General features: G+C 39.8%; 2 protein-coding genes across 17 annotated transcripts in view; one reads left to right on the forward strand and one right to left on the reverse strand.

Annotated features, from left to right (window-relative positions):
- The window catches only part of DOCK7 (dedicator of cytokinesis 7), a 218,785-nt gene extending 218,169 nt beyond the window's left edge, over positions 1-616 (forward strand). For all 14 annotated transcript variants that reach the window (XR_011995971.1, XM_072730737.1, XM_072730738.1 and 11 more), the window contains one exon: positions 158-616. Coding sequence is in view for 13 of the 14 variants with exons in the window: in XM_072730737.1 (XP_072586838.1) it covers positions 158-200 (43 nt within the window). In the remaining variant the exon portion in view is untranslated. The remainder of the gene's footprint in view (positions 1-157) is intronic.
- Positions 617-2,977: 2,361 nt separating this feature from the next.
- On the reverse strand, positions 2,978-15,574 carry USP1 (ubiquitin specific peptidase 1). 3 transcript variants are annotated; one of them, XM_026006955.2, is made up of 9 exons: positions 14,969-15,574; positions 11,033-11,268; positions 10,447-10,567; positions 9,769-9,873; positions 9,082-9,242; positions 7,185-7,876; positions 6,412-6,582; positions 5,551-5,752; positions 2,978-4,474 (listed from the first exon to the last, which is right to left on the reverse strand). In XM_026006955.2, exons 2-9 carry the CDS (start codon positions 11,200-11,202, stop codon positions 3,739-3,741), a joined length of 2,358 nt encoding a protein of 785 aa, XP_025862740.2. In that variant the 5' UTR covers positions 11,203-11,268; positions 14,969-15,574; the 3' UTR covers positions 2,978-3,738. The 3 variants fall into 3 exon arrangements, with proteins under 3 accessions (XP_025862740.2, XP_072586849.1, XP_072586848.1); XM_072730748.1 differs by lacking the exon at positions 14,969-15,574 and adding an exon at positions 13,386-13,520 and having other exon boundaries at positions 7,512-7,876; XM_072730747.1 differs by lacking the exon at positions 14,969-15,574 and adding an exon at positions 13,386-13,520.
- Between the last annotated feature and the right edge of the window lie 4,384 nt (positions 15,575-19,958).

A 19,958-nucleotide genomic window follows, 5' to 3' on the forward strand; every position in this document is an offset into this window, starting at 1 on the left:
AACTTCAAAGTTAAGAACTTTGATGGCAAAAAAATATTTTAAGTTTTTGGTGGCAAAACTTTGATACCACTCTGGCAGAAAGAAGTATGTGAAGCATATTTTAAAGGAATATGCAAAAATTATTTACTTACAATTATATCCTTTATTTTCTCCCCAGAGATTCCTTCAGTCGGATGAGCCTGCGCAAAATGGATCTTTAAAATAAATGCACTTATTCAGTTGAAGAGAGCCATGTATTCAACATTGAGTGTGAAAAAGAAATTAAGATTTACTGAAAAACAAGACTTGGGACTTAATTCTGGAAATTCTAGCATTGATTTACTACTCATTGAAGAACACAGTGGCCAAAACAGTTTCAAATGTAGATCATGAAGTTTGAGAATCATGGCCATGGTTTCTCATGTTCTGGTAATATGCTGTTATCTTTTTTTAAGACTCAAAGTAATGACTCACTATACATTTACTATTATTTATACCATAGCTAATGTTAAATTTATTTACTTTAAGTTTGTATTTTTTAATTTATATTACCATTTATAGATTCATTTTGGAACCATTTTAAATGTAGTAATGCTTATTTTAAAGGTACTATTAAATATGTGAATGTTTACACTAATTTTATTGAGTGAGATTTTAAAAATTTTTGTTGACAAAAGAATCTTGAGTTGATTCAAGAAATAGTCCCCAAACTAGCAAAGTAAAAATGAAAATTTACATTGTATGGGCCCAAGAGCCCCAAATTAAATAAATGATAAGTGGGCAAAGATACTGATAACTGGTTTGTGAAGTCTTAAAACAGGTTTCTAAGGTATTTTTCATTTAGATACCAAAGCAGGAGTTAGGATACACTACAGAAATAACTTTACCTGATGAAGCTTTTGCTTACAAATAACAATACTGGGATCACTGCAACCAGTCACAGTAGCTTAATCTTTGACACTCAATCTTGTTACACTGATAGACTCTCAGCAACTAAAATGCATGATTTCGGTGTTTCAAATTAAACAAGCTGGTTATTTTAGGAGTTTGGACATCTAAACTAGTAAACTAGAAATCAGCTTTAGAGCTATCTTATTACATCACCATAAAATGACACTGAAAGCTGGTATTTGATTTTAATCTACCAGTTGAATGAAAACTTTTATTTTTTAATGCTTGTATAGACTTTATTATAAAGTATACACAAAAAGGCAAAATAGCTGTTTTAATTAAGAACAAATTTAAAGTAACTTTATGACATGAAAAACTAAGGCAAAATCTTTTTGAAATTATTTATTCCAATTACTTGGCAAGTTTATCCAAGAAACTATATATTAATGATTTTTGGAAATGTTTTGAACAATGTCTTTTTTCTTTGTGCAGTTATTATAGAAAGGTATCATTTTTAATCTGTCCCTTTAATCTACTGACCAGTGACATGAATCACTTAAAAATTGATCATGGTGCCTTCATTCTGTAGTTGATGTTGAAACCAGATCTCAAAAATGTCTCCTCCTGAGAGCATAGGAGATGGTTGATATCTTTTCCCCAGCCTACCTTTATAACTGGCAGTATTATCTCAAATTCATCTTACTACATCAATTCAAAGATTGAATCACAGAAAGATTTTTCAGATGAGTCAACAATGTTGGACCAAAAGGGGTGAACTAAGGAGTCAAAGACATAGCCTCAAAAATAAATTTGGGGATAGAGGATCCACGTGAACAAGAAAGAAAGACAAGGAGTCAAGAATGGAAATTCATTAAGACAAAAATAAGGTAACAAATACTCTCCTCTTTAAGGTAAGGGCGGGGGAGGTATACATAAGAGAATATTTAGTAATCCCCAGGTCATTTCTCGTTAGACTGTATTATGTAAGAGCTTGGATTATTTCACATAAATCTCAGCGACAACATCAAGAACTCTAAAATTTATATAATTATGATTTAATTTCCATGCAATACTAATTATTTTCTGACTTGAATAAAAACAGGCTTGCTCTGAGAACACTGGTATGATACTGAACATTTCCCTCACTTATCACATACTTCAGTTATCTTAAACTTTCTCATATCAAGAATCTACACCAATAGTTTGGTGGGTTTTTTTTTAAGATTTTATTTATTTATTCATGAGAGACACAGAGAGAGAGGCAGAGACATAGGCAGAGGGAGAAGCAGGCTCCATGCAGGGAGCCTAGCATGGGAGTCGATCCCAGGACTCCAGGACCACGTCCTGGGCTGAAGGCGGCGCTAAACCACTGAGCCACCCAGGCTGCCCTACACCAATAGTTTTTAACATTGGCAGTCTCTTGGGTACAAGGCCCAGGCTCTATCCTAGAACTGTTCCATCAGAAGCTTATGAGCAGTGTTTCATTTTAAAAGTTCCATTAGTGATTCTGAATGTAGAATGAGGTGAGAACCATGACTTTTTATAATAATACACCATCTTGTGAAGAACATAAGACATGATTTAATTGTGTGACTAATTTATTAGTTGATAGGTACTCTTGTTGAAATGGGGGTATAAAAGTGTTATTTTAATAACATTTATATATTCTTTAGAATTGTATATTCTTTAGAATTGTTCTTAATGTCTTAACAAGTAATAAGGTAACTGATCATTTACCGATTTAATATACATTTATAAAATGAAAATTTAACCACATTTTTGTGCGTGCCCAAAGCATCACCTTAAAGGATTCCATAAAGTTATGTCTACTTGAAAGGACAACTAGAATGCAACAATTTTTACTATAACTTTTTAAGTATAACAACTTGGATGGACTAAGCAGTTTCTCCTATTTGAAAAATCTCTTCACTTCCAACTGTCAAAGTATTATTAAAGGTAATTATGCATGTTTATTCTCTTCTACATATGTGTGTGTATATATAAATATATTATACATACACATACATTTTCTTCTTTTAAGAGAACTCAGCTATATTTATGGTAAAAAAAATATATGCAGGTAAAAAAATTTGAGCAGTTGTATACATAGTTGTAAGCAGTTTAAATTTTATTGACCTCCCGGTTTAAAAAAAAAAAAAAAGTTAAATTTAAGGTCACACCTCTAAATTTGATATACTATATACAAATCGTGCAGAATATGACTATGAAGAGATACAAATTAGTCCATGCCCAAAAAGATTTACTAGAATACAGAATCATTTTCATAAATACATATAAAATTCTTGTGAAGATATAGAAGGGAACTGGCCGTCCAGGTTTTCTGAGACACTTTTCAAAGTGACTCAAGGCACAAAATGTACACTACTGTGAATACACACATATCCCAGGACTTTGTGCCTCTAAATACAGCCCATTAAAGATCTGGCTTCATGACTTATAAAACTAAATGTACTGAAATGAGATTCTGCTTCTTAGCTGAAAAACCACAGGACCTATAAACATCAAATAGATAATTACTCCAAAACCTGGAGATACAAATACAAGCACTTTATTTTTTTAAAAAGCAAACACAAAAGATAGGTGTAAATTCAAAAGTGTTTAAATGCTTCCATTTGGATAATTAAGAACCTATACAAGTTTGTTCCCAGAAGCTAATGCATCACTAGTCTCTACTACTGGAAATTCTAAAAATTAACATGGTTTTCAGTAATTCAAATTTCACTATTTATATAAAAACCTAGAGAGACCAATAATATCCAATAGCTTCAAAAGATAAGCTAGACTCTGATGTAATCAACTTTACCAGCTTTTGTCCAGGTCTGTTAATATACACATAAGGAAAATACTCTATAATTTCTTATAAAATAGCAAATAAGGAGTAGATGTAGGAGATGTAGAAGGGGAAAGAGAATTCAAAAAGTCCTTCTCTTCAGTAACTTTCACTTCAGAATCATCAAAAAGTAACCATTTCCCCTCATACTCCTTTAAGCTTTGCACTACACATGAAATTTTGTTCTCAAATCCACTAAAGTTAATGCCTGTTTGGTCACTGGATTCTTTGTTTGTATCAAATTCATGGGTCCCATTAGTATTGTTAGTCTCAGAATTTCTATTTTCAGCAAATGCTGTACTGGCAACTTTATCAGGATTAGATGCTTTGTTGTATAGCTCATAATCTGCTTTGCTCTTTTGTCCTCCAAGAAGTCCAATAGCTTCTACATTTTTTTTGTTCAAAACTTTACTTGGCTGTGTATTTCCACTAACTCTAATTGACACTTCATCATCATCATAATTTTCAACCACACCCCTTGCTTCATCCTCATTCAATGGTTCTGGCTTACCTATTTCACACATTTGGTCGATGACAAAATTTCCCTTATCTAGTTCTAAACTGTTAAGGTCGGTGACTTTAACAGAAGCAGTGTAATGCCCACTACTGATGGTAATGCCACTGTGCATCACAACCGCAAATAATCCATAGCTGTCGTTGGTTGGCTTTGTGCTCCATTCTTCTAGTGACAATTTAAGAGGTGTCAGTAAAGGAGTGTTGATCTTGGAAAGTCCACCACCATAACAATCAAACCTTTGGGAGGGAGAAAAAAAAAAGGGGGATTTCTGCAATTTCTACTTTACATTTATTGTTTTATACCCAAATGTGAAATCAAGTTGTCTGAATGACCCTTAGTGCTCATATAAACATAAAAAACCAGACTCTTAATTTTGTATACTTATTTCAGTATTTTTTCTTTGTGTAAATATCATTGAGTGCTAATATTCAGGTGTTTCTGTGAAGGATATATGGCATTCTCCCTTCCATTTTCTTTATAATGAGAAAATCAGTTTTTTTTTAAGATTTATTTATTTATTTATTCATGAGAGACACGGTGGGGGGGGGGGGCGGGAGGGGGCAGAGACACAGGCAGAGGGAGAAGCAGGCTCCATGCAGGGAGCCCAACATGGGACTCGATCCCGGGACTCCAGGATCATGCCCCTGGGTCGAAGGCAGCGCTAAACCGCTGAGCCACCTGGGCTGCCCGAGAAAATCAGTTTTTTAAATGCCACTTAACTCCAAAATACTTTACATTTTAAGTAATTTTAATGTGAAGACTGTCTCTAGGGGAACAAAAATAAATAGCAAAGAAAAAGTCTGCTGAAAGTGTCATCTACGGGCATAGTAAAGTGTGTAGAGAGCTACTGGGAAACCCTCATGGTAATTTCAAACAATTCACTAATATGTATACATGTCACAAAGATACTTAACAGAAGAATATCTCTTCAAAGAACTAGTTTGATTCCTGGCTTACCTTGAAAACGAAATAATCTTGCCTTTTTCTCCCCTCAAAAATAAATTTCAATGTAAATAAAATCTCTTTGCTGCTTTTAATCAATTTAACTTGAAACTTTCTAATAATCTTTAATCTTCAATTAAAAGATGTGGGAAGAAATCCTAGAATATTTATTCATACCAAAAGGATTGAAATTGATGCATTTTTACAAGTAAACTGTTAAAAAGAGAACAAACTTTTCTAAGATAACCTTTATAAGTTACTTTTCAGTAGTTTATGCTAGTATACTATTTTGTTACTATTACAGTATTTTGAACAAAACTTCTTATAGCAGCTCATTTTTTTTCACATAGCTTTTATTTATAATACTCACTCCAAGCCACTAGCAGCAAAGCACTTCAAATGAATAGTTATAACTTCAGGCATTTTGTCAAACAAAAGACTTCGTTCGGCTTCAGTATAATGATGGCAATTTTCACAGAAATATTTATCTTCTCCTACAATCCTCTCCACTGAAGCAAACTGTGAAATTGCCCATCTCAGGGTCTTCATTTCTGTTTTTGGCTCTGGAGAAACTACATAAGAGAATTCCTTTCACTCACAAATGAAAAACCTCTCAGACGTTAAAAATTAAACAAGTTCCATGTTCAAAATTAGCATGCAATTTCTATTGACTAATCCTTCCCAAATAATAGAAATTCCTTTGAGTTTCAGAAACTTAAGTTCATCCTCAGCTGTGTATACAAACATATCTTTTAAATATTTATATTTGGGCAGCCAAAAAGTATTTAGGTGATAGGGACAGCAAAATGAAGATAACCTACTCTCCCTAAGACAGACTTTAGTTTAGCTATTAATTTCCAGTATCTGAACAGGTAAGCCAGTCTCATAATCACTTCTCATATCCTTTCCCTACTTTTTGTCGTTTTATGCTAAAACAGTGGTTCAATTATTGTGTTAAAAGTATCCCCTATAGCTCAAAGTCTGATAACCAAAAGTTATTAAAGCGTTTCATTTTCCCATTGTATACATCAAAATAAAGATGCCACAATTTTCCAAATGCTTTTAACAAGTCATTCTATATGAGCAGAAAGATTTTATTATACGAGAAACACTAAAAGCCAGCTCTTCTTTCTCAATAATTACATAAGCTACTATTAGACTGTGTTTTGTTGAAGAAAACTACTTATTCCACGGTCCACACAAGTCCATACAAGACTCCGATTCTGCTTACTTTCAGAACTCTCCTCTACTTTGGAAAGCTCATCTTCTTGTACTGGCACACTGATGTCCTGAAAATCTTCTCTTCTTTCTGTTAAACTTTCACATTCTAAGCAACGAGTCCTTAATACCAGCTGACCTTGAAATAATTTCTCTACTAGCTCAAAACCAATTTGCTCTGCACCTAAAACAAAAATAGGAAAACTTTTCAGCACAGCCCAAATAACCAATAGTTCATTTACAGTGTATCATGAGTAAAAGGTATTTATAGCTAAACTTGCTTATTAACGTTAAGAGGTGCCTTGCTCATGACACAAATTCCCTGTAAAGATAGTTTTGAATATGAATTACTGTTGTCTCTAAGAAAGTCAGTTGTGTCACTTTAACTCCCTTCCCAAAGATATTTTCCCTGAGATCTGGATGAAATTAGGTAGAAATCCAATTCAAGTACAATATAACTACTTAGTTCTCTAAAATTGTACTGTATTAAATGCAATTTCTTGAGTTGTCAAGTACTTTCAGAAGGGGGTAAAGTAATTCTCTCTCCATTAAAATGCATTGAACTCCCCTTGTTTATAAACCATAAATTAACATTACCTTAAGATTAATGAGACTTATACACACATCTAAGCACAGTGTTTAAAGCACCACACAGTTCATGTTCAATGTTAAAATTTCCTCTTACAACTTGAACCAGACTTATGTTGTACATGTATCTAAGAACATTACAGTACTGTAGCTGTTAATCCTCCTACCTATCAATGTCTAAGAATAAATTATACTGACCTTTGTTTATGGGCTTAACTTCATTAACATTAACAGGCTTAACATTATCCCCTGGAGATTCAAGTTCACAACCATTAGTTGTGTTATCATTTTCACACTTCCCCAAGTCCTCTTCAAGATCATATTCATTTTCTTTCAATTGTTCTTTGGATCCCTGGTTTGTTGTTATTTTCCCCAGACTACAGAATTTAGAAAGAATGCTGGGTTGCTTAGTTGCAGGCTTTAACCAACTTATTTTAACTCTTGATTTCTTTTGTGAGGGTCTTGCACTTTCATTTTCAGAAACACACTTGGGGATTATTTTAGAAGGAATCTCTAACGTATCACCTGTAGCTTTCCTTTTTGATCTGGTTTGTCTCTGGTTCTCTTCCAATGACTGGTGTTCCTTGGATACTTTAACTTTTTTCTTCATGTTACCAAATTCAGTGTCACTTTTTCTTTTCCCATTTCCTTTTGGGAGTTTTTCTTTATAATCTTCAGAAGGCCTAAGATTGTCCATCTCTATGCTGTTAATACCACTCATTTCCTCTTTCTGATGAGGTTTTTCTTCTATCTTAGTAGATAATTCTACCACATTTTTTACTTCTTCTTTTTTTAGGAGTTGGCATGTTTCTTGAATGTTTCCCAAAATACACTGTAATACTTCCTGTGCATCATGCTGTAGATATCCTTCATACATAGGGTTGAGTTCCCTATAAATAAAAATTTCCATTTCATCTATTCTAGTTTTTAAGATAGAATACAGAAAAACTCCTTTCTATAGAGAAATTAATTCATTTAGAGGAATATCATAAATTATTTTAAAAATCTAAAAATATTTATATCACTACTAATTTGAAACTTCTTCCCTAACTAAACTTGTGACTAAAAGTAAAAACAAATTTTACCCCTTATCATAAATACTTTCATCCTTTTCTAAACACTAGTAGCAGCTAGTATATATATAGTTTACCATGTACCAGGTTTTATTCAAGACACTTTTTATATTATGTATATAACATAATTCTAACAATAATCCCATGAGGTTAAGTACTATTATCACCATGACTTACAGATAAGGTAGCTTGCCCAAGGGCAAAGAGATGCAAAGCCTTGATTCCAACCTGCTCTTGGCCACCATGCTATACTACACTGCTCATTAACAAACATGTAACAGTGCATTTACACCTAAGTCTGGTGTTTTTGTTTTTTAAGTAATCTCTACACCCAACACGAGGCTCGAACTCACAACCCCTAAATCAAGAGTTGCATGCTCCACCAACTAAGCCAGCCAGGTGCCCTACCCTAGGTCTATTCTTAAACTTTAAAAATTTAACCCTATGACACATTAGATACCGCTACTTTATATATTGGATAAAGTTTCATTTAAGATAATACAAAGAAATCTAATCCAGTTAACTAATAGTTCTTCAAGCACATACAATAAAACTAGAATATCTGGAATTTACAGTTCTTATGCATAATATATTTTGAATAAAAACCTACAATACCGGATTTGAAATTTCTTAGGACCAAATGTATTTGAGAAACTCAGTAATGTTCAGATCAAAAATATGGCATTTAACAAGTATTTTTCACCAACATGATGGGGGGGGGGGCAGTATCCCATGATTAAACTTATTACTATTTCTACAGAAAAATATACGAATATTCACATAAAAATGAATAAAGACGATAAATAGCTTCAGACTGATTCAGATCTAATGAATTATTTTAGTACCAAACTTACAAAAAAAAAAAAAGTCTGATTTCCAGAACCTCTGGATACTAGAGACTATAATATAGATCTGTAGTTTGTTTTCCTTGCCCTTTACTCCCCTTACTTGTTCATATATCCCTCTCCAAAGAGCACAATAAGCTGCTAGGCTAGAATCCTAAAATTTATTAAAGGCTATACCTGAGTGTGTTGAGCAGTCGCCTTGGCTGAGTAGCAAGTTCATCAGTGTATTTTTCTGGATTTAAGAGAAAGCTAGCCTGAAGCTGTTCAACTGAAATGATCAAGGACTGTAAACTGCATATTAGTTCATAACTTGCCAAAGAATCTTCTTTGCAATTTCCCTGTCAAAAAAGAAACACATAAACCATTAAATAAATTCATCCCCCTTATCTTTGTCTCACTAGATAATACTAGCTTTGCTAAATTTAATTTCATTATGACACTAATTTTACGGAGATATACAAATAAACTAAAAAATTTTAAGAACATTTTTTGATTACTTTCTATTTGGAAAAGAATGGTTTTCTGATGATGTAAGTTGGAGGTTTCTTTAGATTTACTTAAATTTTAAAAGTATTTGAAAACAACAGATGGTACGATCAACTGTGACTGTGATATATAAATGACAAGGTTTAGTGGTAAGCAGTAAATTAGAAGGCAGGAGAAGGCACTAAAAGGTGACTAGTTAGCTAACTTGTTACAAGAAAGGGGGGAAAATGCCTTTCTGAAAACACAAGATACTGAGAAATTCAATTCTGTTTGTTAAGAGAGACTCTGTTATCCTCCTCCCAAATCCTCTGTGTATCTATTTTTCATTTCTAAGCAGGTGAATTCTATTTTTTATCTATTGTGCTTTTATTTTTTTACCTTATCTTTTTGATTGGCTTCATCTTTTAGGGCTTCTTTCTTCCTTGAAATAACGTTGAATAAGTGCTTCACTCCAGATTTAAAACCAGGACAAAAATATAATACCTATAAAAAGAGTGTTGTCTGAGTGTTTACTGAGCAAACAGTATACCTAAAATGATTAAAACACTACCTACGTTTTTTTGTAAAGCACTTTCAAATGTGCATTAATTTAATATTACATCAAAAGTTGTTTTCTATTTCATCATAAGTAGCTCACTGTCTTCCCCCACCAGCCGCAAAGCACTGAGGCTGGGTACATATTGCTAAGACTTAATGGTTATAAGGGTACATTAAACAGAGTTCAGAGGTTTAAATTCCATTCCACCATAGCACTAGGAATCAAGCAGAAAAGCTAAGGGTTTGGCATCTTCCAGTTAACCAAAGTCAATTCAATTTTGTTATCCCAATTTTATCGCTTTCACCCAAAAGGAAGCTGGTAAACATGCAATTTAGAATCATTACTCTAGCCCATTCTAGTTTATTTACAATCAGAGGCAAAGACAGTATGGACAATTAAAATACTCCCAGATAATCTGAAATGCTCAGAATATTAAATGTGACATCATGCTTTGCCTACTAAAGCTTTATTAAATAGCAAAATCAATCAATCAATCAATCAATCAATCCTCCATTTACCTGAAGTATACTATTAAGGTAACAAGTGTTGCCGAGATTATTCAGTCCCACAAAGGGTAGTAAGTTTTCTCTCTTCTCACAGTGTACAGGTGAGGACTGTGCTGCAGGGACAACTTGATCACTGAAGTACAGAGCAGAGGGGGGTTTATGAAGTGTCGCTTAACTATTCCATTTTGTTCAGATCTTAGTCACTAAAGGATTTATTTGCATCAAAGCTTTTATGTTGAAGTTTATCTTAAATATAATCAGCAACTATACACCAGCAGGTCTGATAATTTATCCATTAGGTATGACTATAAAGTTTAAACAGCTCAAGAACTATCAAGTCTTCTTAGTCACACACACAAAATCACGTTATTTCTTTACCCTCTACATAGAATGTTACGCTACAAATTTAAGTTGAAAAATAATTTTAACCAATAAATATTTTTCCTAGTTAATCTAATTAGCTAATAGGTTTGTCTCACTACTGTGTTTTTCTTGCCTTCATAGACTATCAGGTCAGAATGTCTGGAGATATCAAAGTTCACAACTTCTTCACGGATATGGAATTTTTAAAATACAGAAATATACTCAAGATACATACATTTCAGATCCTCTATATTCAGAAGCCTTTTCTTCATTTTCTTGAGAATCCGTGAAATCCAAGGCTCTCTTAGTTTCCTTTTTCTGAAAAAACTTCAGGGAAAGTCTGTTTTTCTTTGACGGGCTACCTCTTGAAAGCCCATTACTTTCACTAGGTATGACACCAGGCATTTTCTCTTCAAATCCCAAGGAGTTTACAAGAATTAATTTATACAAGGATGTTGTAATCAATCATATCTGTTAATCGCAGGGGAAAGGTTTCATTACTTTTCAGTTATCAGCTGTAGCAATAAAAATCATTAATTTTGAAGATTTACCAAGGAATGGAACTAATCAGAACTTCACATTTGAAAACCCAATGCTTGGCCAGTAACAGGCATTCAGTGCTTATCGCTTAAATGAAAGGCCTTGCCATTTGTTCTTAGCTTTCTTAAACAACAAAAATATCAGATACTGAACTTTTATTAGTCTATTGGATTAAGGTTCACATCACAAAAATATCCCCATTTTAGTACGCCTATAGTAAAGTAGCATTAAGTAAAAAATTTTTAACTTATTCAGAAAATACTGACTGAGCAACAACTATCTCTAATTCTAAAATACAAGGTCATAAAGAGAAAGGAGTGAATGGGAAATCCAAGAGTGTTACAAGTGAAGGAGTCTTCCTTCCAAGGCCTCTTCCAGTTATTTTTGTGAATACATGAAGTAAAGCCTCTAAAAAGCTTCTTTAAAGTACAGCTTGCTCAAGTCACTATGTTGTACACCTGAAACTAATGTAATGTGTGTCAACTATATTCCAGTTAAAGTATAACTTGCATATGTAAGCAAAGGCATAGATCTGGTGTTCAGTTATACCTAAGAAGTTGAGTGAGAAGTTATCAAACATGTAGTTGTATAGTAGTGTAAATAATTGCTGCACTTTGTGCATCCCAAGTTGTTATGCCCTAAACGCCGTGATACGCCACTGGTTTTTCAAACGTTTTTAAACTACAAATTTCTAATACTGTTTTAAGTAGGAAAAACAGGATTTTGACTTCTGCAACCTTTTCTCCCGTTAAAACTTTTGATCGAAAAAACTCCTAGCAGTATTTGTGATAGCAATTTTATACACCCATCCTGTTACTACCATTAAGACATCTGGGGGAAAGTGATCTGACCGGAGTTACTGGAGTACAAAAGCTCAGCACTGGCTTTCAAATATACACAGTAGTAGGGTAAATAGATAAACTAACAAAATCCACCCAGACCCCATCTTTACTAACAACCATTTCACTCTGCCTCTGACCTAGGAATCTGAAACATTGAACTCAGGAGTGAAACCACATTTTTGAGCCTTTAGAAGTAACTGGAAAGTTGACCCCCTTCCCCATCCCCCCTCCCTCTCCAACTCAACGCAGGCTTCTAGCCACTTAATGCTGCTGGTGGAAGCCATCACCTTGACAGACCAGCCTGCGCGAAGTTGTCAGGGATCTCTCAGCATTAGCGATTCTCGTAAAAGGGCTTCCTTGGGAGCCAATTCTTAACAAATGATGGAAAGTGCATTCTCAAACCGGACTTGAGTATGTATTAGAAAAAAACGACCCAGCAGCTGAAATAACGGACAAATCCTAAGCAATAAGCTCTGCTGGCTCCCTCAAATCCTAACCTTTACTATCACTGACAGGCTCGCATTTTCACCAGCTACCCCGTCTTACGCTACGCCGTTCTGCTCCTGGTTTTCCTTAGGTCTAAATCAAGTTTCGCCGAAAACACAATAAATCGAATATTAAATACTCCTGAACCAATGACAGCATCAACACTCAGTCTCATTAGTTTTTAAGTGCTTCCCTTTCCAAGACGACACGTCTCCATTCCAATTTCCCAGAGGGGGTTTAAAAAAAAAAAAAAAGTAAAACCATTAAGGACAGCATCCTCGACAAAAGGTCGAAAACACGTGGCCTTCGAAATACTTCTGGAAAAATTAGGTGAGTACGCGTAAAATGTAGCAACCCCGACCCCGGACAGGGCTCCAGAGGGGCGGGGGGAGCCTCTTCTCCCCGCGCCGCCGCGACACTCCCGCAAGCCGAAGTGGAAAGACGGGGCCGGGCGGCCGTGGGCGCCGACAGCCCCGCCGCCGCAGCTCCCGGCTCGCTCGCCCGCGGCGCTGGCCTATTTCACGCGCAGCCCGCACCTGCCTCCCCGCAGCCCTGCGGCGGCAGAAGGGGCACCCCCCGCACACGCACACGCGCACACGCACACGCACAGCGGGGCCCGGAGGGCTCGGCGGGCCGCTCCCCCGCCGCAGCCCCCTCGGGAGCCGGCCGGACCTGCCTCGGCGCCCGGGCACCGGCCCCTCCTCCCCAGGCCCTTCTTACCTGATCATGGCCCACAGCGAGGTCCGCGGCGGTGACGCCCCAGTGCAGCCGGGATGTGCGTGGGTGCGACAGGTGAGACCCTGCCCGCGCCCCCGCCGCGCCCCCCGCCCCCGACCCAGGAGAAGCTGCCCGGATCGCCCTCCCCGCAGGGGAGTGACCGCCCGCTCTCGGAGCGGGAACCCGGGCTGCCGCTCGCTGCTGCCCGGCGCCGGCACCAACTACATCCCCGGAGCGGCGCCCGCCCCCGCCCGCCCCCGCCCGCCCCGGGATGGCGAGCACCCCCGGACGCAGCCCCGCTCGCCGAGCGCCGGAACCGCTAGGGTCTTTCCCACTCCGCCACCGAGGGGAACTTGGCGCGTTTTCCTCACTCTCAGGACCCCCGTGTTTGAGCCTCCGCCCGCGCCAGCACTGCGATTGGAGGCGGCGTCCTTCGAAAGTGCCGGTTCTAGTCTCCGCGCTGCAGAGACACGACAGGCAGGAGCCGCCTCGCGACCGCCACTCGCTCCCCTGGCACGCACGGGCCCCGGAACCAGCTGGAACGGTAGTTTCCCCAAGATCCTAACGGGTTCTTCTGCAGTTTCAAACAGCGCAGGCAGCGTCACGGGCAGCTCGCGCGGGTCCTCGCTGAGGGCGCGCGCGAGGTGCTGGAGGCCTGGCTGGCGGGCTCGAGCCTCACACCCTTTTTTTTTTTTTTTTTTTTTTTAACCATTCGTGCGCGCGAGTTGGGGAAAAGCGTACGGGTCGGGAGACGGGACAGGGAGAAGATGGGACGGTCTCCTTCCTCCAGAAGACGACGCTAAGGGCTCAAATCCACCAATCAGCGATGAGCAAGCGCCCCCCCACGCCAGGCTCCCCCCCCGCCACCACCCAGGAGGAGCCAATCAGAAGTACCTACACAAAAGCCCCTGGGTGGGCGGAACAAGGAAGTCCAGCCAATACCAAAGGAGAAGACAGGAGAGCTCCGCCAATCATCGCCAGATATGCAGAGTAGCCTTCAGGAGCGGTCCCCTCCTTCCGCTCTCATTGGCGTTCGAGTGCGCGCTTTCGCCGCCGACTGTTAAATCTGGCCCCGCGTTTCGTGACTCCTGGACGGCGGGCCGCCCCCGAGGGTGCGGCTTCCGGAGCGAGGCCCTCGCCACGAGCCCCGCCCCGCTCTTTTTTTTTTTTTTTTTTTTTTTCCGTACACGCTCGGGCGGGGTTACTCGGGAGACTAGTTGCGGAAAATGGCTGCCGGGCTTGCTGGGCGCCGGGCGCCCGGGCTCTCGGTGGGGAGTCGCCGCCCCGGCCCCCGCGCCCCACGGGCGGGCTGGCGGACCCGAGCGCTGCGGTGCGTAGCCGCGAATCCGCACCCGCGCGCCGTAGCGCCGGGGCACCCTCCGCAGCCCGTGCCCGCCTCGTCTTCTCCCGCCTACCTCGTTCCCTTCCCGGCCAGACAAGGACGAGAACCCGAGCGTGTTGAGGCCCACTCTGGCCGCGGGCAGCTGGGAAGGGTCTCTGCGCGAGCCCTCACCTAGGGTTCAGGGTTCAGGCGCGGCGCGGCGCGGCACTTCCCTGCCGCTTGCTTCCTCGGTTGGCATGCTTACCTGAGCGAGGTGAGCTCCCGGAGCCCGGGATGCAGTTAAGCAGGAGAAGTCCAGTCCAGGTGCATTCTATCCAGCAGGATTCCTGCTCTGGTGCCAAGCATGCATGTATTCAAGGCGCCAGGGAAATACATTCCCTGCTCCATAGGAACTTCACGTTCTAGAGAGGGGCAAACGGTAAACCAAAATGATAGGAAACACTGAGTGGTAGAGGAACGAGATAAGGCGTGGGCCGTTCTAGGTGAACTAGTCGGGAAAGACCTCTTGGAGTTGACACTTGAACGGAGAGCTGAATGCAAGTATAGCGAGCCTTGCAGGAATCTCAGGGAAGGGTGTTTCAGGCAAGGGAACAGCAAGTTTAAAGTCCTCGAGCAGGGGCAGCCCGGGTGGCTCAGCGGTTGAGCATCTGCCTTTGGCTCAGGCCGTGACCCCGGGGTCCTGGGATCGAGTCCCGCCTCGGGCTCCCTGCAGGGAGCCTGCTTCTCCCTCTGCCTGTGTCTCTGCCTCTGTGTGTGTGTGTCTAACAAATAAAATATTAAAAAAAAAAAAAAAATCTTCAAGCATAACATGCTCCGGGTTCTGGAAAGAAGCAGGGAGGCTAGGGTGGGTGCTTAGAGCACATTGAGCCTAGATGTAATGATTCTGGGAAATGAAATTAGTGAGATCAGCAGGGCTCTGATTAAGCAGGGTAAGGAGGTGGAGGGCGTTGGGTGGTTTTGAGCTGGGGAGTTGCATAATTTGTAAAGTGGCTGCTCGTGTTGGATAGGCTGTTGACCTTCAAACGTGCACGCAGTAAGGTTAGTTAGGAGACCATTCCAGATGCCCACGGAATAAATTATTTGACTTGGAACAAGGTGGCTGCAGTGGAAATGTTGAGACCTGCTAGATTCTGGATGTATTTTGAAGCATAAAAAATAAAAAAGAGAAAGAGAGAGAAATGACAGGGATTCTTTTTTCCCCAAAACAACTGGATGGTTGGTCCTTGCTGAAATGGGGAAAAATGGGTATGTTGTGATGGACCATATTCTTACTAAAACTAAGATGCCTAATTTGCATACAGAGAAGTTGAGCCAACAGATAGCAAGTTTGGAGCTGGGGGTGGGGTGGGGATTTAGATCAGGGCATATAAATTTAGGAGTCACCAAATGATATTTAAAACCACAAGACTGGAAGAAGTTGCCTAGAGTGGAAATCTTTATCCTAAAAACTCTGCAGGGCATTGATGACCTCTTCCCTTGCCAAGCCAAGAATCCTAAATCCTGATTAATTTAGAATCAATACCCTTTCCAAAAACTCATTTTAAGAGTAAGACTTTAAAGCTCCTAATCACTGAATTTTCGTAGAGAACAGTATGACACACATGGCGACTCTGAACTGCCTAAAGAGAAATTAATGCTATCACTTGGTGAGATAAACTCAAAGCTAGGGTTTGAGCTGCTTTCAAGGGATTAATAATTCCTATTTGAGAGCAGAAAAGAAAGCACTCTAACTCATTTTGAAGCCAGTATAATGTTGATGATCAAAGTAGACAAAGACAGAACTAGAAATATAATTATTGGTCAGTCTCTTAGTTTGCCCTTGTGTATCATGCACTGGAGTGTCTCATTCTCTAGTACTAGCAGGATCAATCCTACTTTCAAACTCTACCAGGACAGACAACCAATTCTAGTTTTCCTATTATAATTTTCCTAATTCTAGTTCTCTTAGCTTAGTGAAATCCTATTGTCTGCAGCCCCCATTCTTCCTCTACAATTTATGATATCTGTCAAGGTTCAGTTGGAGACAATAGAATCCATTCCCCTGATATAAGCACAAAGAGTATTGAATATGTGGGAGTGTTGATTAAATAGATTCTAAGATTAAGCTTTCAGGAATGAGTCCCTCAAAGTATTCACAGAACCAGGCCCACCAAGGGAACAATGACTTCTATGATCAGGAAATGAAGACTCCAGAACTGTATTGCTCCTGCATATACCTAGGAACCACAGACATCAGAAAGTTGCGTGTGTTGTATGGCCAACTCCAGAACCACACTATACCCACTGTGATCCATTCTAATACAACACATCTTCAGTCCTGAATGTTAGGGCCCACAGTAGTAGTGGCTAGATATTGACATTTCTGCTTAATGTTGCTCCAGAAATACCAAACGCTTCCACAACTGTGCTTGTCAATAGCAACAGTGGAAGCCCATGAATGCATATCAGGGTTGGTATATCTGGCAATATATGCAAAAAATGTAATAGGGCTGTCATCCTTTTATTTTCATTCAGTTCTATGTGGGAGAAATTACTGCTGTAGTTCTTGCTAAAATATGTTTTAAGCCCAAAGACTTATTTCCTGGCTTCCATGTGCTGCTCAACCAACTCACTTTTTTTTTTTTTTTTTTAATTTTTATTTATTTATGATAGTCACACGCACAGAGAGAGAGAGAGGCAGAGACACAGGCAGAGGGAGAAGCAGGCTCCATGCACCGGGAGCCTGACGTGGGATTCGATCCCCGGTCTCTAGGATCGCGCCCTGGGCCAAAGGCAGGAGCTAAACCGCTGCGCCACCCAGGGATCCCAACCAACTCACTTTTAATGATAGCTAACTTGACGCATGAGTGGCTCAGTGGTTGAGCGTCTGCCTTCAGCTCAGGGGGTGATCCTGGGGTCCTGGGATCGAATCCCACTCCCTCTGCCTATATCCCTGTGTCTCTCATGAATACATAAATAAAATCTGAAAAAAAAAAAAAAGATAGCTAACTCAGGGGCATCTAAAACAATGGGATTTAATGGGTTGGCACATTTTTTAAAGGTTTATTTATTTATTTGAGATGGGGGAGGGGCAGAGGAAGAGAATCTTAAAGCAGACTCCCCACTGAGCAGGGAGCCTGATGCAGGTCTCCATTCACCACCCTGAGATCATGACCAGAGCCAAAACCAAGAGTTGGATGCTCAACTGACTGTGCCACCCCGGCTCCCCAGGTTGACAGCATACTTAATCCATTTTCGTCAGCTTTGTATGGCTGAATGGCAGGCATATTTCCTTCCAAGGCTTTTGTTCACAGGCAGTTTCTGCGTGCTTTGATTAAAACTATAGTAGTAGTTGGGTTTTTCAGCCCTTTCAAATTATGGAACTCTTAATCCATTCAGATTGTAGACAGAGTTCCCCTCTTAGCAAAGCTGTATACCTTTCTATCCCTACTTAGAGAATGACTAGCTCAGGCCTAAACTAATCTCTCAAAGCACGTTGCTGAAACTGACAAAAATTTAAAGCCAGCAAATACAAAGTTTATAAATGTTTCCAATAATCTCCCTTTATGCCACAAATACCATGCAACTGGACAATAAATGTCTCCAAGTTTCCATGTTGCAGTATCTGAGTCTACCACACACTGCCTAAATGCTTCCACTAAGCCACTACCACATTTATGTTAAGGCATGTTGTGTGCTGTATGAGTTTATAGGGATCAAATTCTGCATCAGACAGGAATAGGTTAATCTATGAGAAACAGTATTTTTTTAAGTGTCCTTAGCCAAGATGAACATTTATTTCTTTATCACATGAATGGAGAGGTAGGCAGTCTAGATTAGTGGTGATTCCATGACCATTAGAGACCTAATTACCTTCATTCTCAACATGTGGCTTCTACCTTATGGTCCAGATGGCTATTAAGTTCTAGCTATCATGTCTACATTCTAATAAGCAGAAAAAAAGGGGGAAAGACGATCATGTCTCCTCCCTTGAAGGGATACTTCTTGGAAGTCGTACACATCGTTCCTGCTTACGACCCATGGGCCAGAACTAACTTTATTCTCAGTGCCTATATGCCTAATAGGGGATCATAATATCAAGGAAGAGGAAGTATATAATGATGTTGGACAAATATTCTCTACTATGTTTCCACTTTCCTGATTAAATAAAAGATTTCCCCAGCTGGGGAATCAGAAAGTTAAAAAAAAAAAAAAAAAAGATCTTTTGGTTCTTTGCAAAAAAGAATGTGCCTGGTATCTCTTTTTGCCCTAGTACTAAATATGGAGATGCTGTCCAGAACACGCTTCAAGGAAGGACTTGTTCCCAAGCTGCATGGAGTGTCTCCAGTTGTCAGCTCCATCAGGGTCTGTTTCAGCTGCAGAGAGAAGCCCTGCCCTGTATGTCCTTTCCAGGACAACTGATATTGCACAAGGCTGGAACAGAAAGGCTCTGCCATTATGGCCCACCATGGGACATGTGATTTGCAATATTCACTCCAGAGTTTTTGTGCAGTCTGTTCAAATCTTTTTTGGTTGGAGAAAGCAGGCAATAAGACAGAATTTGGGAGATGGATATGGACCACCTACTGGTAGTAGATGAAGCACAGACAGTGCCTGGCACAAAGTGGTTGTCCAACTGGGGTGATATACCAGGTGGAAGAGAATGCTAGAAGTGTGACATATCAGGAATTTGAGACATATAGTAAAAATAACGGTGATAAGGATAACAATTGGATGACTTTTGCTAAGCTCCATTGGTTACAAAAAAAAGAATGAATACCTTAGGGTAGGTGTTCATTATGCAATTGCAAGTAAGAAGAGAAAGCCAGAGGCCCTCTATTTTGCACACACAAAAAAAAGCTTTTGTTAGCAGAGAAAAGGTGGAGATTGAGAAGCAAAAAGATCAGACCTGGGGATCCCTGGGTGGCTCAGCAGTTTAGCGCCTGCCTTTGTCCCAGGGTGTGATCCTGGAGTGCTGGGATCGAGTCCCACATCAGGCTCCCTGCATGGAGCCTGTTTCTCCCTCTGCCTGTGTCTTTGCCTCTGTGTGTGTGTATGTGTCATGAATAAATAAAATCTTTTTTTAAAAAAAAGATCAGACTTTAGAGTAGTTCAAAGATAGTTAAATAACCAAAAATGGCAGGTCTGTTGTGGCAAGGTCAGGACCATGATTGAGAAAATCTAGCATTCCCACACATGAAGGAAGAGACATCTGGATGGCGCTCCTAAAGATTTTCATTCCTTAGGTTCCTCAG

The sequence above is a fragment of the Vulpes vulpes genome, chromosome 12 (assembly GCF_048418805.1).
Source record: "Vulpes vulpes isolate BD-2025 chromosome 12, VulVul3, whole genome shotgun sequence".
In the NCBI taxonomy this organism is placed as follows: domain Eukaryota; kingdom Metazoa; phylum Chordata; class Mammalia; order Carnivora; family Canidae; genus Vulpes; species Vulpes vulpes.